General features: G+C 47.6%; 1 protein-coding gene across 2 annotated transcripts in view; it reads left to right on the forward strand.

Moving 5' to 3' along the window:
* The window catches only part of Syt17 (synaptotagmin 17), a 69,898-nt gene extending 51,124 nt beyond the window's left edge, over window positions 1-18,774 (forward strand). For both annotated transcript variants that reach the window (XM_085692982.2, XM_085692983.2), the window contains exon 8: window positions 17,456-18,774. In XM_085692982.2, coding sequence (XP_085549108.1) covers window positions 17,456-17,652 — 197 coding nt within the window. In that variant the 3' untranslated portion in view covers window positions 17,653-18,774. The remainder of the gene's footprint in view (window positions 1-17,455) is intronic.
* The last annotated feature ends 7,550 nt before the right edge of the window (window positions 18,775-26,324 follow it).

Below are 26,324 nucleotides of genomic sequence, written 5' to 3' on the forward strand. Positions count from 1 at the left end.
GGAAAGGTGCAGATGCAGGACGCAGGCCAGTGTCCCTGTCTGGCATTTCCAGGAAGCCTTTTGCTGTATGAAACAACCCTAGGCTTGGGGAATCAGGAAGCTCAAGCCCCACAGCTTAGCCACTGTGCCACTGAGAGCAAAACCTTCTCATCTCTTCGGCCCATATTTTTCACCTATCAAGATACAAGGAAAGTCCGTCTCCAGGGTGAGTAAGATGGCTCAGTGGGTAAAGGCGCTTGCTGCCAAGCCTATTGACCCAAGGCTGATTCTCGGGATCTACATGTGAAAAGGAAAGAATCAGCTCTCAAAAGTTATTCTTCTATTGCCATACCCCTCTCCTTAAATAAACAAATAAGTGACTGTAGTAATAGTGAGGTAATAGTGAAGGTTGTGTAGCACTTACTAGACACTGCCCCAAGGGAAACCCTTGAATAATCGATGCTGAGAAAGACCCATCAATGCAAAAAAAAAAAAAAAAAGGCAAGAAAGGGACATTCTCGACAGAGAAAATGACAAGTGCAAAGTTCGTGGGGCAGAAGTGAGCCTGTTTTGTTTTTTAAAAAGAGAGAAGGCTAGAGTGTCCAGATCAGAATTAATGAAGGGAGTGGATGATGCAACAAGTCAGGGCTATGGTAAGGAGCGGGGATATGGGTATTTATCCAACACCTACTGTGTACCTAAGGCCGCAAGCCCTGGGAGCAGATGTGGCTCTGTAAAGCGCTGGGTAAGACAGTGTGTGTGCATGCAAGGACTTTGCACAGAGCAGATGCTCCGTGGGTGTCCCTTTCTCGCTTTTCCAGTTTGTAAGTCGACATGAAAACTTCTTCTCTGGGTCTCTGCTTCCTCAGCCCCCAGCATCAGAGCAAGGCATGGATGCTTCTGTGGGAGTCAGTCTTGGAGAGGCGTAGGCAAAGGTGTCATTCACCTGGAACACACTCAGGAGCGAAGGACAGGGAGGGCTGGGGAGATGGCCCAGTGGGTAACCTGAGGACCTGAATTCTGATCCTTAGAAACACAGAAAGTGGGGTACAGCAGCACACTCCAGTGACCTCAACACTGGGCAGATGGACCCAGGATCCCTGAGGCTTGCTGGACATCCAGGACAGCCAATCATTGAGCTCCAGGTTCAGTGAATAACCCTGCCTCAAAAAGTGAGGTGTGGAGTACTGAGGAGGACACCTCACGTCAACCGCTCACTTCTGCATGTGTGCACACTCACACCAACAAACAGATGAATGAGAAGCACAAGAACAGGCCATCCTTCCAGCTTCATCAACAGGCGTCCCGCACTGGCCACAGGAGGGACTCAGAGACTTTGGGGCATGTCCTTTAGAATCCTGAGTACCTAGTGGGCCTACACGCTTGTGCCTTGTCCTCTGAGCTGGCAGCCAAAATGCCTATCTTGTGTCTGCCGTGGGGTGCACCTCATCCTGTTTAATGCATCGGAGGCTTCAGGAATCTGTAGGTGATTCATGGGGGAAATCTCCTCCAATCTCTGTTTAAGTCCACTCTTGACCTTTTGGTGGCCTCTGAGTGAGGAGAGCCAGGACACCTATCTTGAGCCTGGACAACCCAGGGCTCAAATGAGAGCACCCCTGCCCTTTGCTATAAGAAGTATTCCTAGCTGGACCCAGTGGCTCAGGTTTGAAATTCCAGATGGACAAGAAAGTAAAATAGAAGTTAGGGAACTCTTAAAATGAGGGGGCAGGAACCGGATGGTCCCACAGTAGTAATAATCAACCTTTATAAAGTGCTTAGTGTCCACCTGGCACTGTCCCAGACACTCTGTAGAACTGTCTCAGTGATCTTCACAGTGACCAGATGAAGTACATGCCATTTGTGCAAAATGCGTGGGACCAAAAGTGTTACAGATTTTAAAAAAAATTCTGATTATTTGCATATTCATAATGAGCTATTTTGGGGGATGAGACCCAAGTCTAAACGTGAAGTTCATTTCTCTTTCATCTATACCTTGTGCACATAATCTAAAGAGAATCTGCAAACCAAGATTTCATGGTGTGACATCCTCCACTTGTAGCATCATGTCTGGACTGAAGAACTGTGAGAGACTGGATGTTCAAATGAGGGGTGCACACTCTGCTGTTATCACCCCATTTTGCAGGGCTGGGGAGATGCCCAGGAAGTTCAGATGACTTGATGAAAGGCAAGGTTGTGTATGGCTAAGGGGAGCCTGGCTGCTGCCATAGGTCAGCCTCCAGGCGAGGCTCTGTGCTTTGCAGCAGCAGAAGTTTGCTATTTTCCAGCACCATGGTCCTGAGGCTCTTTTCATGAGTGGCTTCCATGCTGAGGTGTGACCCAGGCTCCTCCCAGGTTCTGCTATGATCTCGTTTTTCTGGCTTTCATTTCCAACCCTTTGGTGCAATAGGGTCAAGAGATAAGGACCGAACGCCAAAGAGGCACAGGGATTGATTATTATTACATGGGGAGATTTTATGCCAGGACTGGAAGGAATGCAGCTCACTGCAGGGGGTGCTGGGAAATGTAGTCCAGCTGTGCAGGCCATGGAGATTGAAGATGACACAGCCTTCTCTGCATTCAGCAAATAGCAGCGCTATCCTGTGCCTCACATAGCTTGTCCTGTTTCCTCTCTGGCCATCCAAGTTCAGGGCCAGAGTCGACTTTGGGGTGGGGGCATCACTCAATGCCTAGTAGTAACCTGGGATGACCTGAGCAGCTGTCCGGTTAGGTGCGCAGTTCGCAGCTGGTTTGACGTAGCCCTCCAGCAGATGTCTTGCGATGTCTGGGGCCATTCTTGGCTGTCACAGCCCGGGAGATGCTACAGGCATCTAGTAAAGGCTAGAGACGCCGCTAAGCACCCAGTGGCATAGAGCAGCGTGGGTAAGGGAAGGTTACAGCACCAGCAGCAGTGCTAAAGAGACAGGACCTTCTGAGCTAGAACGGGAGTGTGGCTTCTGACAGAAGTCCAGAAAGGTAGATTGGCAGAGGGAGGGCAGAGCTCAGGGCCTTCTGCCTGCCCTGCCTGGGGCTTGGTTACTCTCCCTGAGGAGTTTCTTCTTACCTGTCAAGTGTGGAGAACTCTTAAAGAAGCAGAGGAACCACGCTGCCTGCTCCTCTTTGTGGATTTCGGCAGATTTTTCCAGGCTTCCCGTCTCCACCTACAAAAATGTGTGCAAACAGAACCGTCTTCCTCTGCAAACAAATGCTATAGCCCAGCTGCCGTGGCCCAGGCGCTTGGACCGCAGGGCCCAGCAAAGGAGGAGGGTGGGAAACCTCTGCGGGGATGAGCAGAACTTTTACCAGGCCAGCTCTCTAGTCCTTCACCACCTGTGGTTCATGGGTACGCATCACGTGTATCTGGGGGCCCAAAGGGGCCACGTTGCTATAAAGAAACAGAACCCGAGACACCAGGGCCGGAGAGGTAGACCAGTTAGCAGAGTGCTTGCCGTGCTGACCGCTTGCTGTGCAAATATAAGGAGCTGATTTGAACCCCCAGGAACCCCAGTGCCGGGGAGGTGAAGTGAAGACCCATGAATCTCTGGGGCTCCCTTGGCAAGCTGAGACCAGTGAGAGACCATGTCTCAAAATAAAAGGTAACTGAGGACTAACACTGGAGATTGACCTCTGACCTTTACACACATGCACACCTGCACCCCCACACTCATCCACATGCATGCACACCTGCACCCACACACTCATCCACATGCCTGCACGCATACGAGTTGCACATACTTTGTATATGTATGTATACATGAGCACATGCATACATATTTATTTGTGTAATTTATAATTTATATGTATGTGGTACTATACATTTCTGTGAATTCTATAAATACACTAATTAGATGTACTAGTAATATTAACTTTTGTTTACTCTGTGTGTGCGCATGTGTGAATTGTTCGTGTGTGCCTGCATGTGTGTGTGTGTGTGCGCGCGTGCATGTGAGACAGAGAGAGAAAGAGAGAGATAGCCCATGTGGAGAGATCAAAGAACATTTGCAGGAATTGCTGCTTTCCTTCCACAGTATGAATCTTGAGGATCAAACTCAGTTTGTCTGCTCAGTGGCAAGTGTCTTTACCCACTGAACTGTCTCCTGGGTGCCTCAAAGGAATTTTAACAGAGTGCGACCTTCACTTTATCTTAAAATCACATCTCAGAGTCTCTGCCACATGAAAAGAAAAGCGCGTGGTAGAGATTGTCATCCTTTGAAGTGAGAGACCTGTACCCGCGTGGGTCCAGCTTAGGAAGACTGAGTTGCCACTCCAAAGACAAGGAGCTGATTTCTTTGGGTATTTTTATTGGGATTCTAATCCCCAACTTACTGGTGTGAAGGTTCTTAGGCCAGCAGTGGCTGTGGCACCTGGCTGTCCCTGCATCACCTGTAAAGGATTTTAAGCGTACAGATGTTCAGCTGGGTACACCTGTAATCCTAGCATTTAGAGATGAAAGCAAGACTCTGGCTGATTCCAGGACAGCCTGAGGCACCTACTGAGACACACACACCCCATCTCAAAACCCAAGAAAGTTTACAAATGTTGGGAACCTGTATCTGTCACATCCCTGGGACGGAATACCTGATGGAGTGTGAATTCTAATTGGTTTTAGTAATAAAATCCCCAAGTCAGAGATGGGGGTAAAAGCTGAAAGATCAGAGGAGCAGAGCACCCAGCACCAGTTCTTACCTCTATGACATCCTCAGACAGAATGGGGTGTCCTGTCTCTGCAAGTCCTCAGACTGAATCCTGAGCTCCTGTCTCCACCTCCCTAGTGCTGGGATTAAAGGTGTGAGCCACCACCGCTTGGCTTTGTTTCTCTTTTAGACCGATTCCATCTCTTGTAGCCCAGGATGGCCTTGAACTCACAGAGATCTGTCTCCCGAGTGCCAGGATTAAAGGCATACATCACCACTGCCTGGCCTCTGTGGCTGACCAGTTTGGCTAGCTCCACACTCCGATCTTCAGGCCATCTTTATTTGTTAGACCATAAACAAGATCTCACCATAACCACAGATTCATCACATTCTATCCCTGGCACAGAACAGCTGAGGTAGAGTGTTTTAAAGAAGAAAAGATTGCACTGGGCTGACAGCCTCAGTGCCGTCAGTCAGTGGGCAGTTGGCCTGGTGGCTTTTAGGCCTGTGGTGAGGCAGCACGTTGTGCAGGACTGCTGGAGTTGAACCAGGGTGGGGAGGGAGAAGGAGGAGAGAGGCAAGAGGGTCTTTTGATGATAATGATTGTGATGATATGATGATCGTGATGGTGGTGGTGGTGATGGTAGGGCTGGTGTGTGTGTGTGTGTGTGTGTGTGTGTGTGTGTGCCAGGACAAATTTTGGGAGGCAGTCCTGATTTGGTTAGAAGGAAAATGGCCCCCAAGGGGAATGACACTATTAGGAGGTATGGCCTTGTTGGAGTGGGTGTGGTCCTGTTGGAGGAAGTGTGTCACTGTGGAAGTAGACTTTTGTGGTCCCCTATGCTCAAGCCATGCCCAGTGAGTCAGTTTACTTCCTGTTGTTTTTGGGTCAAGATGAAGAATTCTCCAGCACCATGTGTGCCTGCATGCCTCTGTTCTCCCAGCTGGCATGCTCCCTGCTAATGGCAAATCAATCCCACACCAGTTATGTTTTAAAAGGGTATTTATTTTGGGGGGTAAAACTTACATACACCATAAACCATCAGGAAGGGAGCCTAGTCGCTAGAGCAGGAGCCGGAACCAAGCGCTGGAACCAAGAGGCCAAGCCGAGCTTGCCGCTTTTCTTTTAAAGAGAAATATACCACGCCCCAGTGGGCTGGTATTTCAGCAGCTATTGGCTGACGGAGCGGAAGGCGCTCCCGCAGCACTGTGGGCTCATGCTTCAGTGACTATTGGCTGAAGCAGTGGAAGGTACTCCCGCAGCACCTCCCCCTTTTGTTTAAGTAAGAGAGTTCCAAGCCTACTACCAAATTATATCAGTAAGTACAAACCTACAAACTTATATACAATAAGTACAAATAGCCTATTCTAACTAGCTAAAGTCTTGTATAATAAATGACTTGGCCAAGTTATGAGAGGAAAGTAGCTATATTTATCTAGTCTCCAACCCCATAGAAGATCCAAGAAGGGAAATAATGTTACCTGAGTAATTAGGAAGTGCAGTCAAAGAACTTCCAAAACATGCAACAAATCACAGAGACAATTGGCTATAATGGACCAAATGTCCAAAACTAAACCACACCAAATAAATGCTTTCCTTTATAAGAGTTACCATGGTCGTGGTGTCTCTTCACAGCAATAGAAGACAATCCGTTCCCTCTACTGTGGGTTCAGGGATCTACCAAGGGCTCAGACTGGTGCAGCACTTTGCTAGCTGAGCCATCCTACTGGCTTCTCCAGTGCAGTCCTCCTGCCTGCCTTCTGCATATCAATATCCCAGCAAGAGAATTGTGTATTCAAGGCCAGGTATCTGCTCCTGTATCAAGACCTTTTATTCCCCCATCTCAAAAGAGAGATGACCTACCTCTTTCTATGAGGCCCTGCCTCTTGAAGAATCTACCACCTCCCAATAACACCTCAGGGAACCAACTTTTTAGCTTTTGAAGACTATTTCAGATGCTGTGGTTTGGGGCCCACACGTTGAGAGTAAACTACAGCCCAAAGTCTAAATTTGGCCCACTTCTTTCTTTAACAAATAAAGTTTTATTGAAACCTAGCCATGTCTATGGCTTCTCTCTCCTTCACCAACATGATCGAGTCGTTTCAGCAGCCTTAGGTGGCCCTCAAAGCCTAAAATCTTCACAATCTGATTGTTCATGGAAACAGTGTGTGCACTCTGGCTTGAAGTAATACCTCCACATTCTTCTAGGTACCTGCTCACTCCTCCAGGGAGGAATGACATACTTGATAGGGAACAGGGTTAATTTCCATGAGCACGCTCCTGGTTGTCTTGTGGGAGGGAATGGTGTTAAAGAGACCTTCCCATCCTAGGCAGTGTTCTCCATAACCCCTCAGTGAACCTCTGGTGGGGACTATTGTGTTCACAGAGGCTTCCTCCAATGAGAGCAGAGACCAGGGTCGGCTGCTACTGCAAAGCTGTGGTAGTACTTGAGAGAGCAGCTGCAGGGAGGAAGGGGTTTGGGCTCACGGTGTCAGTGGGTTCCATTCCCAGCTTTGTGGCTGAGGAGCTTCTTCCTGGCAGACAAGAAGCAGAGTGACAAGGGAGCTCAGGAAGAGGTCAGGGTTAGATGTAACTCCGAGGACAATCCCCCCCACCCCCGTGCCTGCGGTGGCCTACTTCCTCCAACTAGGCCCCTACTCCTTTTGCCACCTCTCCATAAAGCCACCATATGAAGACTCCATCAAGATATTAATCTATTGATGATCTCTGGAAACACCCGTGGACACACTGAAGGTGTGTTTGCTACTAAGCTCTTAGACACCACAAAGAGCAGACCATGACGGGTCCCTTTATGCAGACCACCGAAGGCCTCATTCCACCTGCAGCTTTATTCTGCACAGAGCCTGATCCCTGAGAATCACTTGGGGCGCATTGGAAAAACACCTGCAAGAGTCCCCCGGGTCTAAACGTCAACAGAATCTCTCTGAAGCCATGTCGGCTGAGCAAGGAAGATAAAATTAATGTGTCCCTAGAACATCAGGAGGTGTCTTGTGACTAGCCATGTAGACAGTTGGTAGTGAACATTCTCACCAAAGCCTTGCCAGCCTCTCTGGAACGAACGTGTGGAGATAATCTTCAGCCCACTGTAGAAAATTTGGAGGTTGGTGTGAGAAAAAGAACATCACTTTATAGTCACACCTTCAGAAGCTTCCAACAAAATGATGTGATTCACACCCAGATCTGAGAGCAGTGTTTTACCTCGTGTGTGCGTGCATCAGCTTAGCAGACACAGGCTCCACATATGCCACCCAGATGCCTAGAGTAGTCCCTTAACCCCAGAGGGCCTTGGAGAGATTTTAATCTTGGTTCTCATTTCTTAAGGAAGGACAAGAGATCTAATTGATAAACCATTTGGGCTGATTAGTTTCAATTATCTATTTGGTGAAGCCTACAATCACCTGGGTAGAGCGTCCCAGTGAGGTATTGCCTGTGGGCATGGGGAGGGGCAGTATTTTGATTCCAGGAATTGATGTGGGAAGACCCCAGACAGACAGACAGACAGACACACACACACACACACACACACACACATACACACACACGCACGCGCGCACACACACACACACACACACACACACACTGTGGGTGGCACCATTCGCTAAGAAGGAATTTCTGAACTATATGAGCAGAGAAAGTGAACTGAGCCCTGGCACGCACACACTCATTTCTCTTAAGTTGTGATGGGTATATCAGGACACACGTATCATAAATCAAGGAGATTCCATATATGTGTGTGTGTGTGTGTGTGTGTGTATGTATATATACATATATGTGTGTATATGTGTGTATATATGTATATGTATACATATGTGTGTGTGTGTGTGTGTGTATATGTGTGTGTGTGTGTGTGTGTGTGTGTGTTGGCCAGATCTGCACACAGGTGTCCCTACCATACTTTTTGAGACAGGGTCTTTCACATAACTTGGAACTTGTGGACTGGATAGAACGATTGGCAATGAGCCCCAGAGGTCCGCTTGTCTCCAGCTCCCCCTCCCAAGCCCCGGGATTGCAGCTGTGCCCTCCTCTGCCCAGCTCTGGGGACTGAACTCAGGTTCTCGAGCTTGTGCGCCAAGCATTGTGCTGACTGAGTCACACACCCCCAATTCCTATCCTGCGTTACATCATCCTTTCCATCTTATCCTCTCCCTGTGGGGGAGCAGGGGCAGTGAGGAGCAGCTGAGACCTTTAACTCTGTGATAAGGAAAGTGGTGTTGAGCTTTCTACTTCTGTTCCTGGGGCGTGGGTGACCTTGGACACCGAACCTCTTATACCTTTGAGCTGTGGATTTCTCACCTGCAAAGTGGGGGTGGGGCGGGGTATCAATGGTACCTTCCCAGCAGGGCTGCCGTGTGGATTAAGTGCTTTCTGCGTGCCTGGATGGCAGAAGACCGGTGGTGCTGGTTTCCCGTGACTGAAGTGTGGTTACTCAGACCGTCCTGATGGCTGTGGGAACGAAACAGGCGAAGGCAAACAGATCTGTCTGAGCAGCTGCTCTGAGTCATGAACGGGGCCAGGAAAGCTTGTGAAGCGTCGAGTCAGGTCTCTGGGGGAAGTGCTCTACCCCTGAACTGCAGCCCCAGCCCAGGGAAAGGTTGTAGAAACAGAGAAGTAGCTTCTGAAACCTGCATCTGCTCACCCATTTCTCAGTGTGGAAACTGAGACCCAGAAAGGTGCTGGATGGAACTTGTATGAGGAAAAGCATTCATATGTGTGCTCATCCATATGTGTGCTTGTGTGTTTGGAGGTCAGAGGTCAACCCTTCAAGACAGAGTCTTTCACCAAGGTCTGGAGTTCGCAAGTTAGGCCTGGCTGGTTGGCCAGTGAGCCTAAGAGACCCACCGGTGTCCGTCTCCCCAGCTCTGGGGTTATAAGCACATACCATCATAGTCAGCTCTTCACAGGGGTTCTTTCCGCCTAAACAGTCACTTCAATGACTGAGCCTCATCTCCAGCCTCCTGAGGTGACTTGCTGTAGAGACAGCCCTGGAGGAACGTGCTGATTTCAGGAAGAGTGAGGAGTGCTTGCTGCTGAGGGGATTCTGTAGAAAGTAAAGTGAATGGGAACCCCTTGTCGGGGTGTGCAGAACTGACCTGTGCAAGGGTGGAGGAATCAGAAGCACAGATCCTGTGGGTCTCGAAGGTTAACTCGTGAGCATCCTGAAATGCAGGCGCCCTCACCCCCACACCTGTGGTGAGCCAGAAAGGTTGTGCTGCCCAGTATGGGTCTTGTTAACTTAGTATATTGTTTTTCTAGAAATGGGCAGACAACTTACACCAGACTTACTTACACCTCTGAGGAGGTGTGCCACAGAGTGTAGTATGGGGGTGTTAGGGTTCCACACATGATCTGAGGGTGCCCCTGTGCTGCAGGCCCAAGGTTGCACTGAGGGCGCAGTGTTGGCCCAGTGACATGTAAGAAAATCCATCATTACTGAGCCCATTCTCCTTGATGAAACAGAGGACCATCTCCCCCCTCCCCCGCCCCACCGCCTGAGCCCATTCTCATTGACAAAGTAGAGGACCTTCCCCGCCCCAAGCCTGTTCTCCTTGGCAAAACAGAGGACCATTTCCCACCCCTCACACCCATTCTCCTTGATGAAGCAGAGAACCACCCCTCAGTCCGTTCTTCTTGGCAAAGCAGAGGACCCCCCACCTCCCCACTTTAACCTGTTCTCCTTGACGAAGCAGAAGACCACTCCCCCCTTTTTTCCTTCGTAGTGTTTCTCACACCCACATTTGAAGGCGTCCAGCTTCCCTTCTAGAACCATCTGTCTCAAAAAGGGAATTAGCAATCAAAAGAGTTTAGCTCCAGCAGGGAAGAACAAACTCATTTTCATAGCAAGTATCAACATGGGATGCTTCCTCTTACCACAGCTGGATCAAGGCAGCTAGATTTTGGCCAAGCTCAAAGGAATTTCTAGTTACTTCTCTGGACTTCCGTTTTCCCAGATGTGGAAATGGGTAAATGGATAAATGGATTCTCTCTCTTTCTCTCTCTCTCTCTCTCTCTCTCTCTCTCTCTCTCTCTCTCTCTCTCCAGTATGTGTCTGTCTTTTTTCTCTATGCTCTCTCTTTCCTCTCCCTCTCTCTTTCTTCTTTTCTGTTAGTATTTCTCTCTGTCTCATCCCTCCCTCTCTCTCTGCCTCTCTATTTCTGCCCCTCTACTCCACTCTGTGTGTGTGTGTGTGTGTGTGTGTGCGCGCGCGCCTCTGTCTCTCTGTCACTGTCTCTGTCTCTCTGTGTGTCTGTCTGTCTCTTTGTATGTGTCCATCTGCCTCTCTGTCTCTCTTTCTCTCCACGTCTCTGTCTGTCTGTCTCTCTCTCCCTCTCCCTCTCTCTCCCTCTTCCTCTCTCTCTCTCTCTCTCTCTTTCTATATATATATGTGTGTGTGTGTGTGTGTGTGTGTGTGTGTGTGTGTGTGTGTATGTGTTACTGAAGGGAGCTGGATTTCAATGTATGGTTCACAGACGGGGACTGAGTGTGGCGTCAGGATGCTTGAGATTGTGTGGTTCAGAGGCTTGCTCTGAGCAGCAAGGAATGGGTTCCTAAAGGATTTGGTATAAAGAACATTTCCCCATACTGAGCGTTCTTCCCTTTGTACTTTAACTGCGTTTGAAACAAATCTTTTCCTATGTCCTTTGACTCACAAAGGAGCACTGAGCCTTCTTGTGGACCAAGAGTCATGACTATAGAAAGGAATGATAGCAGAACAATCTCCTTCACCTCTCTTCAAAGGAGAAAGAGCTGATATTCTCTTCCCCAGAAGCCCTCATTCTAGCCTACTTGTTTGTATCCTTGTATCTGTCTGATAGTCAAAATCCACTACTTTAATTTGTCTTGTTTCAGACGGGGAAAATGGGTGCTCCATCTCGTTAGCTCTCTTTCTGTTACTAACACAGCATACGTAAGACTGAGTGCATTCTAAAGAAAAGACACACAATTTTGAGAGACTGAAAGCCCAAGATTGGGTGGCCCCAATTTTTTGTCTCTTATTGAAGATCTCACAGCAGATGGCATCAGGGGGAATCACATGACAAGACAGGAAGACTTCAGGACTCAAGCTTACTGTTCCATAATGACCCACCTGCCCTTGCTCTGCCTTGTAAAGGCTCCACCATCTTAACACTACCACACTGTGGCCCACACCTGAACTTTGTTAGGATGACCCACATCCAATCCATAGTATCACACACATTCTAACTGTGTCAAAACAAGTTCCTGGAGAGGGCCTGAAGGTTCCTCCTCACGGTACACTTGGAGTTTGTGACATTTGTCCTGACTGTCTATGGTCTGGGTTACACAGGCTGCTGGGAAATTGATTCTGAATGACAAAGGGCCAGTAGAAAACTCTCTCTCTCTCTCTCTCTCTCTCTCTCTCTCTCTCTCTCTCTCTGTGTGTGTGTGTGTGTGTGTGTGTATGTGTGTGTGTGTGTGTGTGTGTGCTACAGTAATGGATTAGCATCTGTTCTCACTTGCGTGCCCCGTGACAGTACAGAATGCCTACAGGGAAAAGGAATGCAAGGATCTAGTTAGGGGTTGCTTTCCTTTGCATCACTTCTGAGAGTGTGGTCACTCACTAGCTATATGACTTGGTTTCCTAGTCATGGATGTCTCAAACACCGTGCTGGATTCTTTTGTGTTTACTTCCCTGAGACACTGTCTGTACTGACCTCAAACTTTGGATCCTCTTGCCCCGGACTCACAGGCTGGACTACAAGATGCCCCAGTGGGCTACGTTCCTTTTCTGAATTTTACGTCTAATCTTTTTGTTTTGGAAACAGGGTCTCACTATGTAGCCTTGGCTGTACTGGAACGTACCATGTAGACCAGACTGGCCTTGAACTCACAGAGACACACCAGCCTCTGCTTTGGGATTAAAAGTGCACACCACCGTGCCTGGTCTCTAGTCTTAATTCTCTGTGCTCTCTAGTGACATAGAACTTAGTGTTGTGCTGATGGCAACTCTTGACTTCTCCCCACACAGCTTTTCCACTCAATGCCATTAGGTTTATTCAACTTCAGCTTACATTTGCGTCTGCAATGGTACATTTTCTCGTAGACTGTCAGGAGCATGTATTTCACTAAACACTCTGCAGATACCAGTGCCTGCCAGTTAATTCAGTTGGCCATAGAGGCGGCCTTCCCATCCCATCCGCCGGGACTGAATCACCATGAGAGCCCCCACCTCCCCAGGACGATTCACCAGCCAAGTTACTTTGCAAATTGGGCTGGGAAGCGTAGGCTCTACAGCTTCCGTTTCCTTTTCTTCCCTTCTGGCTATTTAGATGTGAATTCTCTAATAACGGCTGCTTTCTGCTTTCTTCCAACATAATATGGGCTTGTTACATGAAGTTCAAACTCTACAGACTTATGTAACAAGAAAAGTAGGATTTTCCAGAGAAAGGCTCTCTTGACAGCTTAGTGAACTATGTATTTTAGAGATCCCGCCCCCTCCCTACCGCCTTTTGAAGGTGTCTGTCTCATGTCCAGTGATCATGTAGAGCTGAGGCATTCCGTTACATCAGAGGTTAATTAGCACTCCCTGCTCTTCGTACTGGCATCCACAAAGCATGCTCTAAGTTGATGACGTCGGTGCACATGAGCCACCAGGAGTGGTGGGACCACCAGGGAATGACTAGGTGATCGGACTCCAGTAGTCACCCTCACACATGCCCCTGAATCCTGATGTTGAGGCCTTAGCTTTCAGGGTAATTGTGTTAGGATGTGGAACTGTGGAAGGTGGAAGTCATAAGGACAGACTTGGTTGGGCTTAATGAAGGAGGCCTCAGAGAGCTGGTTTGTCCCTCCCACTGTGTGAGTGCACAGCAAGATGCTGTCTCTGAAGAGGACCCTCCCCAGAAACAAAACTTGCCGTGCCTTGATCTAGTGCTGCCCAGTCTCCGGAACTATGAGAAATAAATCCCTGTCATTTCCAAGCCCCCTGGTGATGGCATTTTGCCACAGCAACCCAAACAAACTAAGATAAGTGAGGCAGCACAAGTGCGTCATTATGTAAGCAAATGGGTTCCCCTCCATGTAAACTTCAGTCTAAAACAAAATCTTATCAGGAGACCATTCCAGGCTAATGTTCTGACCTTCTGTAAGCTCAAGAACAATGGAATGGTCCTGTGGCTCATGCCCACAACCCCAGCATGTGAGAGGTTGAAGCAGGAGAAAAATCCTGTGTCAAGCCAGAGTAGACTATAGACTGAGTCCTGATCTCACAAACTCCAGTGAAAAAATGGCCATACACAGCAGTATACCTCAGATGAGCATAGGTTTTATATGTTTGAGAAAGAGGTTTTAAGGAGGGAAATCTTGGGCTGGGAAGAACTCATTCGGTAAAGTGTTTACCCATGTAGCTGAGGACCAGAGTTTAGATCCACAGCATCCTCATAAACAGATCCTGGTCCCAGCCTATCCTAATTGGTGAGCTCCAGGTACAGAGAGATCCTATCTCAGAAAATAAAATAGAGAGATATTGAGGAAGACACCCAACCTTGACCTCTGGTCTTCATGTGCATATGTATACTCATATACATTTGAATATGTGTATACACATATACACATACACACTGAGAGACACAGAGAGAGAGAGAGAGAGACATAGAGACACAGATATAGAGAAACAGAGAGAAACATAAAGACAGAGACAAAGAGGGAAAAAAGAGACACAGAGACAGAGAGAGGCTCATACACAGAGACAGAGACAAAGACACAGAGAGAAGAAAGAGAGACAGAGAGAGAGAGAGAGAGAGAGAGAGAGAGAGAGAGAGAGAGAGGAAAGGAAAAATTTAAATACTCTAATGTAATGAAGATTGAGTTGGTTCAACTTTTGGAGTTGGCTCAACATAAAAAGCAACTGTGACCCAGCACATCTGCTCGAAGAATGAGTCCCATAGCACCTCCTCCAGGAGCAGTCACAGATAAATACACACAAAGATGTTTTATACAGCAGGAATTGGCAACAGAAATCTTCCAAGACAAATGCGGCTCTTCACCTGCTTTTGTAAATAAAGTTTTATTGAAACATGGCCAACCCCATTTGCTTACATAATGACGCACTTGTGCTGCCTCACTTATCTTAGTTTGTTTGGGTTGCTGTGGCAAAATGCCATCACCAGGGGGCTTGGAAACGACAGGGATTTATTTCTCATAGTTCCGGAGACTGGGCAGCACTAGATCAAGGCACGGCAAGTTTCGTTTCTGGGGAGGGTCCTCTTCAGAGACAGCATCTTGCTGTGCACTCACACAGTGGGAGGGACAAACCAGCTCTCTGAGGCCTCCTTCATTAAGCCCAACCAAGTCTGTCCTTATGACTTCCACCTTCCACAGTTCCACATCCTAACACAATTACCCTGGAAGCTAAGGCCTCAACATCAGGATTCAGGGGCATGTGTGAGGGTGACTACTGGAGTCCGATCACCTAGTCATTCCCTGGTGGTCCCACCACTCCTGGTGGCTCATGTGCACCGACGTCATCAACTTAGAGCATGCTTTGTGGATGCCAGTACGAAGAGCAGGGAGTGCTAATTAACCTCTGATTGTTACCTACTCAAAAATTGTTTGCAGTGCATCACCTTAGCAATGTCCTTACTAAGCCAAGAGTCCATCCCCACTGCTGCCCTTCTGTCATAAGGGGTTTTCATGTAATGAGGTCTATCTAAGCACACAAAGCTCACCATCAATTGTACAAAAAATATGCATGCGCCAATTTCCCCCACAGAGCTGACAGCACCAGATACCCTTGAGCCAGCATTGGGTTTCTCCTGCCCTGTTTTAGTGGGTGTTTTGGTTTTCAGATGCAGAATGGTGTTCTTAATCTTTTGTTTTCACTTTTCTTCCCCCAACCCCCATTTCTATCATTTGGAATTCTCTATGTGAACCCCACAAGGGAGAATGGGGAGGCTCACTACAAGCATTCGAGCTCTGTTTGGAGCTGTGGATTTGAGCTGTTTTGCTTGATAATCAGCACCCCTCCTGGGATCTAGCCTGCCTTTGCTTGGCTCATGCTGGGTGAATCTGTGATATTTCCCATTCTGTAGCCTTTCATTTATAACAAAGGCACAGCCTGCTTCCCCATTAGTGTGATGGCATGCTTGAACTACCCACACACGGGATAAAGAATGAGGCTGAACTTGGCTATGAAGACAAATCAGCCCAACCATCTCATTAGGTTTGAAAGACACTAATTAAGCTTGCAATGGAATTAACAGAGACTCCTTCGGAGAGACAGAGGATGTGACAAGGGGCAGAAGAAACTACCCTGGCCATTTCTCTCAGGGAACTTTCCTCCACTGTAAGAAACAGAGGAAGTGCACAATCTCCTTTTTTATAAAGTTAATGGACAAAAATTTAAGATCAAAACGACGATACGTCGTTTGCCAGGTGTTAGGCACCATGTGCTGAGAGCCCTACACACATTATTTCAACTCCACCATGCTTGAACATTCAAGACTAACTACAGTGAGCATCCTCTCCACCTAGTGAGGGAAGGGAAGCACAAGAGACTTTACCTTACGTCATAGATTCTTTTCCTGTTTGCTGTGATAAGATGCCCTGACAAAAACAACCCAGAAAAGTTTATTTCGGCTCAGAGTTCTAGTACAGTCCATCATGACAGAAGTCGAGGCAGAAGGAGAGTGAGGGAGCTGACTAGGCTGAGTACCAGGCAAGACACAGTAATCGTTATGTTCAGCAAATTTTCTCCTTTTCCATACAATTCAAGACCCAAGCCCAGGGAGTGGTGCCACCCACAGTAGGTGGGTCTTCCCACCTCAGTTACTCTAAACAAGTTAATCCCCACAGGCATTCCCAGGAGTGAGTCTCCCAGAGTGAGTCTAGATCCTTTGCAGTTGACAGCTGAGACTAATAACCACCTTGCTTGCTTCAGAGTCCCAAGATTCACCTCAGAATGCCTTCCTTAGTACAACTGTAGTTGCTCTCATCTGTGCTGGATTGACCCTCTTTTAGATTCTTGGCCATGTCAAGAGACATCTGTGGTTGTCACAGCTTGAAGGAGGGATGCTGCTCCTGGCATCTGGTGGGTAGAGTCCAGAGGTGATGCTAAGCGCTCTTCCTATCCCAGACAAGCCTCTACAGTAAAGGATTCAGACCACGATGTCAGCAATACTGACAGGAGTTGATACACTCCTGTCTAATCCTTTAAAGGATGAGTCAGTGGGTAAGGGTGCTTGCTGTGCACACATGGGGATTTGAATTCAATTCTCCAGCACTCAGTAAAGAGCTGAGTGTGGCTGAGTGTGTATGCTTGTAACCCAAGTGCTTTGGAGGAATAGAGACAGGAGGATCACTGTGGCTTCGTGGTCGCCAGTCTAGCTCCAAGTTCACTGAGATACCCTTCACAAGGGAATAAGGCAGTCTTCTTCTGGTCTCTGCACAGATATGTGCGCTTATAACACACACAAGAACTTCTGGCTTGTCTACTTAGCTGGGCTATGGCGAGAGCTTGCTGTCCTACTGAAAGTCTATGTCCATTCATAGAGTTCTGTAGACGATGTGTGAGTCAGTGAGCTGTAAACGTATAGTTGCACATTGTGGGTGGCACAGCTATCAAAGAAGGGCAGCCAGTGCAAAAGTTAGTAAGTGGGAACATGACTGACTTGGTAAGGGACAATAGGAGCCTCGGCTGTGCTTAGAAGACAATCCCCAGGAGAAGAGGCAATGTCCCCAAAGCAACAAGCCCATGTATGCTACTAAGCAATGTGTGAACTAATGACCTCTGTCTTGTGCCTATCTCCCCAACCCATCTCCCCTGCTTCTTCCCTCCTCCCTGCCTGCCCTTATCCTTCTGGCTCTCTAGTGTTTGGCCACAACATGAAGAGCAGCAATGACTTCATCGGGAGGATTGTCATCGGCCAGTATTCCTCCGGCCCCTCTGAATCCAACCACTGGAGGCGGATGCTGAACACCCACCGCACTGCCGTGGAACAGTGGCACAGCCTGAGGTCCCGGGCTGAGTGTGACCGTGTGTCTCCTGCCTCCCTGGAGGTGACCTGATTGCCCGGGGGGGAAGACAGTCTTCGTTTGTTAAAAAAAGAGAGGAAAACAAAATGTGTCACATAAGTATTCAACCCACACCTACATATACTTTCACACATGTGCACGTGCATACATAACGCCCTCTCGGCACCGAGAGCAAGCTGGCGGCTGATCATGAAACAGCCCCCCTCTTTGAGGGAGGCTTGGGAAGTTTCCAGAAACTCCATTCACATGTAAATCGCAAGCTGAATGGGCTCTACTGTGAGACTTATTGGCAGTGCCTGCTCTTGTCCATACCCTGTCCCGAAATGTCCTTTCAACCTCCCGCCAGAGAAAGGAGGCCTTCCTGAAAAAAGCCTGATTCAGTGTAATAAGAGTTTGGCTGGTATATCGGGGACTTGATCCCCACTTCACAAACACATTTGCCAGGAGACTTTGGCATAGGTCACTGTTTCCTGGGGTCTCCGCACCTGATCCCTTTCTCCAAAGGCGTAAGTGTCTTTGTTTCTTCCTTAGTAAATGTGATAAATAGATTAGACTCTTTGAAGAGACCAGGGGTGACAAAAGGCGGTAACTCCATGTCCGGAGCCAGGCTCGCCTGCTTTGTCCTTGCGTTAGCTTATTCCTGGGATTCCCTGTGGGTATGTGTGTGTATGTTTGTACGTGCCCTCACAGGTGAGCACAGGCGTGCCTGCTCACCCTGTTAGACAGCAAGGTGGTGACCAGAGCCTCCATTCCCAAGGCTTCTTTCTCCCTGCCTTTTATTGGGTGCAAGTTCACCCCATGTCCTCCCATCATCCCTCAGAGCCCCCACCTCGGGTAGTGTCCCTTCAATAGGGTGATGATAGAGCAAAGGTTATATTTCCTGACAGAATCATGGTGGCTATGACCCGTCAGGGGTCTGGCACGTGACTGAAAATGGTGCCACATCCCTCACCGTGACCTCTGCCCTCGATCAGATTCCAGCGATCCTCCGCGTTTGTGTGTGCCCCACAGTCATGTCTCGTGTGCTAAGGCTTTAGTGTAGTTAGAATAGATTCTTCCCTCGTGGGATGCTTCTGTACCTTTCTCCACAGCGTATCGTCCTCTGTGATGGGGAATTGTTTGTTGAAATTAAAGATTATTTATTTGTGCCATGCATTGGAGTTATCTGCTTTGTTCACAACACAGAAGATGGGAGGAGGTCTGGCTGCTAGTTCATAATGAGGCAATCCAGCCAGAGCCAAGAGGTGGCTCAGTGAACTCCTTGCTGGTGGATCCCCAGCACCCATATAGGAAGACAGGCCCAACAAAGAGTAACTGTAATCCTAGTATGAAGTATGGTCCATGTGTGTGTGCACGCGTTTGTGTGTGCACGTATGTGTGTGTGTGTTGTGTGACAAGACTTTTCTTGGGGAGAAGCAATGCACATGTCTAACTCACCCCAGAAAAGAAGCCCACAACAGACTAAAGTACAGATCCCACCAAAGTCCAGCTTGGAGAAGCGTGAGTTTTATTGGGGTTACTGACAGGAGCAGGAACAACTCAAATACAGCTGCATCATCAAAGCCCAGCCCAGCATGGGTGACAGCTCACACAAGCTGGCAACTTGGAGCACACTGCACAGCCTGCATGCAGCTGCACTGGCTTCTGCTCCTTCCAGACAGCTGGTCTGTCTTAGAGGCTTCTGTGCACTTTGGCTGGCTGAGAGGGGCCTAGGGAATCTGGTCTGTTTCAGGACAAACTTCCCAGCAGGATGGGATGTTTCAGTCTGGGAGGAGGCTACTGTACTACTGTGTGTGTGTGTGTGTGTGTGTGTGTGTGTGTGTGTGTGTGTGTGTGTGTGTATCAAGTGAATCCGTGGAGCCCACTGGTCAGCCAGTCTAGTCAGTCAGTGAATTCTTAATCCAGTGGGAGACTATTTCAAAACATAATATAGAAGTGACAAGTACGATACTCACTGTTGACCTCTGACCTCTACATGCCTACATAACTAGCATACACACAGAAACACCTCCGACACACACACACACTCCCAGCTACTCAGAGCAGCGATGTCTATCTTGGTAACAGATTTTTATTTGGTAAAATTCTAGCTTGGACCCAGCAGAGATGGCTCAGCTCACTGTACCTAGGACCTAAGCTGGAATACTTAAGGGCTAGGACATGGAACCCTCTAAAGACTTTTTCCTCCTGTGTTTGGTGCTTGGGGCTGGCTGACAGCTGAGTGTAGTCAGAGACTACTCGTTCATTTCACATAGAAGCTGTATTAATTACATCACTGCTCGGCCAATCATCTTAAGCATATTGATAGCTAGCTCTTATATCTTAAATAACACATTTCTAGTATTTTATATTTTACCATGAGGACCATGGTTTAATGGTACCTGCGCACAGGTGTCTTTCTCCTCTGGTGGCTACATGGCGTCTCTCTGACTCTGTCTACTCTCTATATATCTTTTTCAGCCTGGCTATATTCTATTAAGGCATTGGCTGAAAGCAGCTTCTTTATTAACTAATGGCAATAAAACAAATTCATAGCATACAGTGGGGAATCCCACATCAGATGAGGACTTGTTCCCTTTCCTTGGAGGCCTTGGCACAGGCTGCCTCCATGAGGGGCTAGCTTGGGCTTCCTCACAGCATGGTAGCGGATGTGATAGTTTGAATATGAAATGTTTCCAAAGTGTTGAATGCTTGGTCCCAAGCTAATGGCACCACACACTTCTGCCACTGTAGCGTTCTACCCAAGGGCTGAGCCAAGCCATCAGAGATAAGATCCTCTGGAAACCATGAGATAAAATAAGTCATTCCTCCCCTAAGACACTTGTCAGAGTATTTTAACACAACAATGGGAAAGATAACATTATAGAGGGAGAATGGCAGAAATGATTTTCCATGACTTCTGAGGGCAGGGCATAAGAAGGACGTGTTTGCTGGGTGGTGGTGGTGCACAACACTCAGGAAACAAAGGCAGGCAGATCTCTGAGTTCAAGGTCAACCTATTCTAAAAGAACGAGTTCCAAGACAGGTAAGACTACACAGGAAAACCCCCCGCCTCAAAAAAGCGAAAACAAAAAGCGTGGTTTCCATCTCACCCCCCCCCCCCACACACACACACACTCCATGCTTTTCTTTAGGAACTTCTGTATCATGTGCTTCCCACATTGCTTCAACAGCTGGGGAGCAGAGAGCATGAATACACGCTAGTGCCCTGCTAGCTTTCGCCATTTTATGAGGTCTGGGACCTAAATTCAGGGAATGGTGTCACTCCCTGAGGGCATGACTTCTCACCTCAGTGAATCTAATCAAGGTAATCTATCCTTGGCATGCCCTATCCCAGGAGATTATAGATCTCAAACAGCCGACAACCCAGGCTGACCATGGTTTGAATGCCTTGGTTTGAATAATTGCAAACATGCTCTGCTTAAGGGGGGGGGGAAGGTGGGGGAATATCAATAAAGAAGCGGTTAGAGTATATGGAAAGCTTTTAAGGTGTGTGGTGTGCAGTGCAGCCACCTTTGGAAAACACAGCCCACACAGTGGGGCAGTCAGACTGCACAAGGCCGTGTTGAACCTCATTGGTACGGGGTATGGTCCAGGGAAGAAGAATGAGTGAAACGAACGTACCAATTAAAGGACCAAGAGGCGAAGAAGCCACATGAAAAGGAAATGGTGTTTATGTTAGCCGCCTTCGGTTGTCAGTGACAGATGTTACCGCTTTAGACATAGCTGGCTCTTGGGGCTCAGGTGAGCTCTATCGGGCTTTATTTCTCACTTCATCTCTTGGATAGCCTCTCCCCTGCTTAATAAGCATCTTGGTGACCACTGATAGTCCCTAACTCACCCTTTGTATTGAACCCATGGCCCTGTGCTTGCCAGGCAACAACTTGTATTCTACATACCTATCTTAGGATTCGACTTCCTGATTTTTCCAAGGGCGAACTAACATCTCCTTCTGTCCTCCCAACAGCAGGAAACTTCTGCTTGTATCTAACTATAGTACTCAAAACTACTCCTTACTGCCTGCTGCACACCGTGATAAATCCAGGTGCTGTCTGATCCTCACAGCAACCTTTTGAAACAGGATCTGTTATGATCCCTCTGCCTTTTAGATGTGGGAGCAACACTCTGGACATCAAGTGTCGCTCGTAATGCCGCACGGGAATATGGAGTGTGTGCACTGTGCACCTGATTTAGCCAGAATACGATAGTCAGGTGTTCAACCTAGAACTTCCCATTTGTCCCAGACCAGAGTCATGGCTTAGCTTTTCATCAGCCATGCCCTGCTCAGGCTTGGCTCAAGTAAATACTACACAGACCAAAAAGAAAAAAGAAAAAGAAAAAGTATTTGTCTGAGTTTCTCTTCTGTTGCTGTGATCAAACACCCAGATAAAAACAATGTAATGGAGAAGAGGTCGGTTTTTTTGTTTTGTTTTGTTTTGGGATTCGTTTTGTCGTGTGGTTAAGGAACAGCGGTGGTGGAGATGTCTAGACAGCGGGAGCTTGAGGGAGTTAATTACATCAGTCACATCCACAGTTTAAAAAGCAGGGGGCAATGCACACACGCCAATGTTCAGCTCACTCTCTATACAGTCCAAGATGTCCTACCCAGGGAATGGTCCAGGCCACATTTAAGTGGGTTTCCCACATCAGTGTAATCAAGATCATAGCCCACAGGTATGCCCAATAGGCCATCTTCCAGGTGATTCTAGATTCTGTCAAGTTGACAACTAACCACCACTACAGGGATGGCGGAATCTGTGACGGGTGTTGGTGGTGTCGCTGTTCCTGACATTCTATAGCAGTCACAGGATTGTGGCAGGAAGGCTGGGTTGGCAGAGTTCTCAGGAGAGAATATAGTAGAGGTGATGTTTTCCTTTTCTACAAAACACTTTCCTTCCTGGGGCTGAACAGAAGAGAACAAAAGCAAAAAAGACAAACATGAGAGTCAAGTAGATAACGGGCATATTGGCCAGAGATACAGTAGACAATGATCGGGCTCATGGGCTCTAGAACCAAAGAAACCATAGCCCAAATCCTGGGCCCACAGTCAGAACCAGGCAACTCCTCCAAGCTTCTGTCTTCCTGCTGGCTTAGATAGGGTCCCTCAACAGCAGATTCACAGAACAACTTGGCTTGTTCCTGAGAGTGTTTAGTGTTTTATACTCCGGGACTGTGCTGTGCTGTTAGGGTAAGCTCCTGCAGCAGCAGAGAAACCTTTGGGCAGTGAGAGGCATGCATGAGCTTGATGGGGTGAGCTGTGTACATGCACAGCCTCACCCACTGTAGCCACTGAGGAGCCCAGCTGGACTGTAGACAGGAGATAAAAGCAAGAGGACTAACAGTGTGAAGTACCAGACTTCTTCCCACAGGAACCTACAGTGGTGGCAATGCTGTTGTCAAGTTTAATGAATCAATAGTGATGCTGGAAGGCCAGCCAAGGGGCACTTACCAGATAAGGCTGACGATAGCCCAAGTTTGAACCCCTGGCCAGGTGGTGGTGGCACACACTCTTAATTCCAGCACTCGGGAAGCAGAGATAGGCAAATCTTTGTGAGTTCAAGGCCAGCCTGGTCTACAAGAGCTAGTTCCAGGACAGATTCCAAAGCTACAGAGAAACCCTGTCTCAAAAGGAAAAAAGAAGAAGAAGAAGAAGAAGAAGAAGAAGAAGAGGAGGAGGAGGAGGAGGAGGAGGAGGAGGAGGAGGAGGAGGAGGAGGAAGAGGAAGAGGAAGAGGAAGAGGAAGAAGAAGAAGAAGAAGAAGAAGAAGAAGAAGAAGAAGAAGAAGAAGAAGAAGAAGAAGAAGAAAGAACCAGATGTGGTGGTGCCTATCTACAATTCTACAATTCCAGGACTCTTAAAATAATCTGCTGGGAGCTCCCAGGCCATCTAGCCTGGAGTACAAAGTACAGTGGCAGAAACAAGAGCGACCCTGCCTCAGAAAACAAGGTGGAGGGAAGGAACCAACTCCCAGAAGCTGCCCAGCGTCCACATGAGTGTGATATCACACATGCACCTGCACTCCAAGGCGCAAAGTAAATAATTAAATATAATATTCTTCTCAATTTACATCTGTGTCTTAGTCACCGTTCTACTGCTGTGAAGTGACACCACAGTCAAGGCAACTATCATGAAAGAAAGCATTTAATTGGGGATTTGCTTACCTCTCAGAGGTTTAGCCCATTATCATGGCAGGAAGCATGGCAGCAAGGAGCAGTAGCTGAGAACTATATCTTGATCCATAGGTACAGAGAAAGACTCTGGGCTTGGCACAGGCTTTTGAAGCTTCAAAGCCCACCTGCAGCGTCACACTTCCTCCACCAAGGTCACACCTCTAAATCCTTCTAATCCTTTCAAATAGTACCACTGCTTGGTGACTAAGTTTTCAAATATATGAGCCTATGGAGGTCATCCTGATTCAAACCACCACAATCTGTATTAGATGCACACATATTTCTTTTCTCATTATCATTCCCCATATGATGCTATGCAATAGCTGTAGCTGCATGGCATGGCCAGAGCACTGGGTATTGTAAGCAGTCGAAGATGATGCAATCTTCAGAGGGCATGCCCTTTGTAACATGGTAGGGTTAAGGTTAGGTTAGTTCTATGTAAACACTGCACCATCTTATGGGAGACACTTGAGTATCTGTTCTTTTCAGTATCTCTGGGTGTCTTTGAACCAGCACCCCTCAGACATCTGTAATCCAGAGTAGGCATGGGCCAGCTGCCCCACTGATCTGTTTTGTCTGACAATCAGTGACAACCCCAAAGGATAGATGTAAGGACACGCTGGAATCGGCTAAGTTCTCACTTGAGTCTTGGCACAGCACTCGGTGGCTATTATTACCTGGTGTGCATCAGACAGCTTTTGCTGGGCACGAGAAGGAACATTGGCAGCTCAGATCAGAGCCATCCACATCTCCAGGAATAGAGTCTGTCAGGAGACAGAGGAATGTGTTGAAAGGTGAAAGGAGGACTGAGTTTCTATAGAAACCGAAGCCCAAGGTGCCCTGCTTTGGACTATCCATTGTTTTAATTAGCATCCTCCTCCTCCTCAGGTAGGAGGTGGGAAAGAGATGCCTGGACCACACTTCACCACTCAGTGTGGTGTGGGGACCCAAGTTAAAGGAATAAAGGTGGGTGGGGAGGAGCAGTGAGGAGTTTAAAAGCTGCTCCCACTTCCCCCAGGGCCCCTGGAATATTCTCATCTCTTGGAAGAGAAGGCATTCCCTTCTTCCTCCTCAGCTGCAGCTCTGAGCTCAGATCAACTCCAGAACATCTTGGGATTTCAACCATACCCCCAGACTTGACACAAACTACTGACCTCCGCCCTGCCTTTACTGGAAGAACAGTCCCATCTAAGACACCAAGACCAGCCTACCATTTGAGACACTGGCATTTTTCTCCTAACAAACCAAGAACTTCAAGAAAGAAGTATCCCTTTGCTTTCTGGGTATCCCGTTGTCCACGTCCAGTGAGATAACTGCCCTTCATTAGAAATGTTGTGGGATAATGCTCTCTTGTACACTGTAAAGATCTGTCACTCATATTAGTTTAATAAAATGTTGATTGGCCAGTAGCCAGGCAAAAAGTATAGGTGGGGTGACCAGACTAAGAGAATTCTGAGACGAAAAAAGACAGAGACACAGTCACCAGCCAGACATAGAAGAAGCAAGGTGAGAATGCCTTACTGAGAAAAGGTACCAAGCCACATGGCTGAACATAGATAAGAATTATAGGTTAGTTTAAGTTGTAAGAGTTAGTTAGTAATAAGCCTGAACAACAGGCCAACCAGTTTATAATTAATATAAATCTCTGTGTGTTTATTTGGGACTGAATGACTGTGGGATCAGGAGGGATAGAAACGTCCACCTGCAATTATGTCCAGAAATTCCAGGTAGAAATGACTCCAGAGGGGTTGGTAGTTTATACCTAGAAGAAAATGTTGAAATGCAATGCCTTCAAGGTTCAAAGTGGCTAACTTTCAGAGAGTGTGTTAGGGTTTTATCACTGGAACAAAGTACCTAAGGCAGGGAAAGTATGAAAGATCAAATTGGGCCATGGTTTTGACATCTGTCAAGGGCAGTGGATGGAAACACACCTTGGTGGTAAGAGTGTTGTAACCAGGAAGCAGAGGCAGAGGGCAGGTGCTGGCTTGCTGCATAATTCTTGTGAGTTCACATGTGAATGGCCTTAACCTCTTCCAAGGATGATGCCCCCAGTGACCTCCTGTTTGAACCAACCTCTTAAAGATCAAGCGCTTTCCAATACTGCCACTCTGATTCATCATCGGGACCTTTGGGGGACATTCAAGCCACATCCAGACCACACCAGCTCCTTTCGTTCCCAACTTTAGGTCATCTTATCCAGGATTATTTAAAGTTCCGGATTGTGGGTGCTTCTCACGTGTCAAGAATTTTCTAAGTACTTGTTTGGGAGAAGTATCAGACTGCTCACATTTTGTAGTCAAGAAAGCTGAGGCTTAGAAAGATGTACTAATTGGTATCTAATCACTCAGCAGCAAGTCCAGGGCATGAAAACGTCGACCTCGTAGTTCACAAAATGTATGAGCATTGACTCCTCTTTTATAATGGTTGGGGACAGAAGATTTTAACTATTAAATAAGCAATCTTTTTAAATGTCTGTTGACTGTGTATACGTGTGTGTGTGTGTGTGTGTGTGTGTGTGTGTGTGTGTGTGTGTGT

The sequence above is a fragment of the Myodes glareolus genome, chromosome 7 (assembly GCF_982192425.1).
Source record: "Myodes glareolus chromosome 7, mMyoGla1.1, whole genome shotgun sequence".
Taxonomy (NCBI): domain Eukaryota; kingdom Metazoa; phylum Chordata; class Mammalia; order Rodentia; family Cricetidae; genus Myodes; species Myodes glareolus.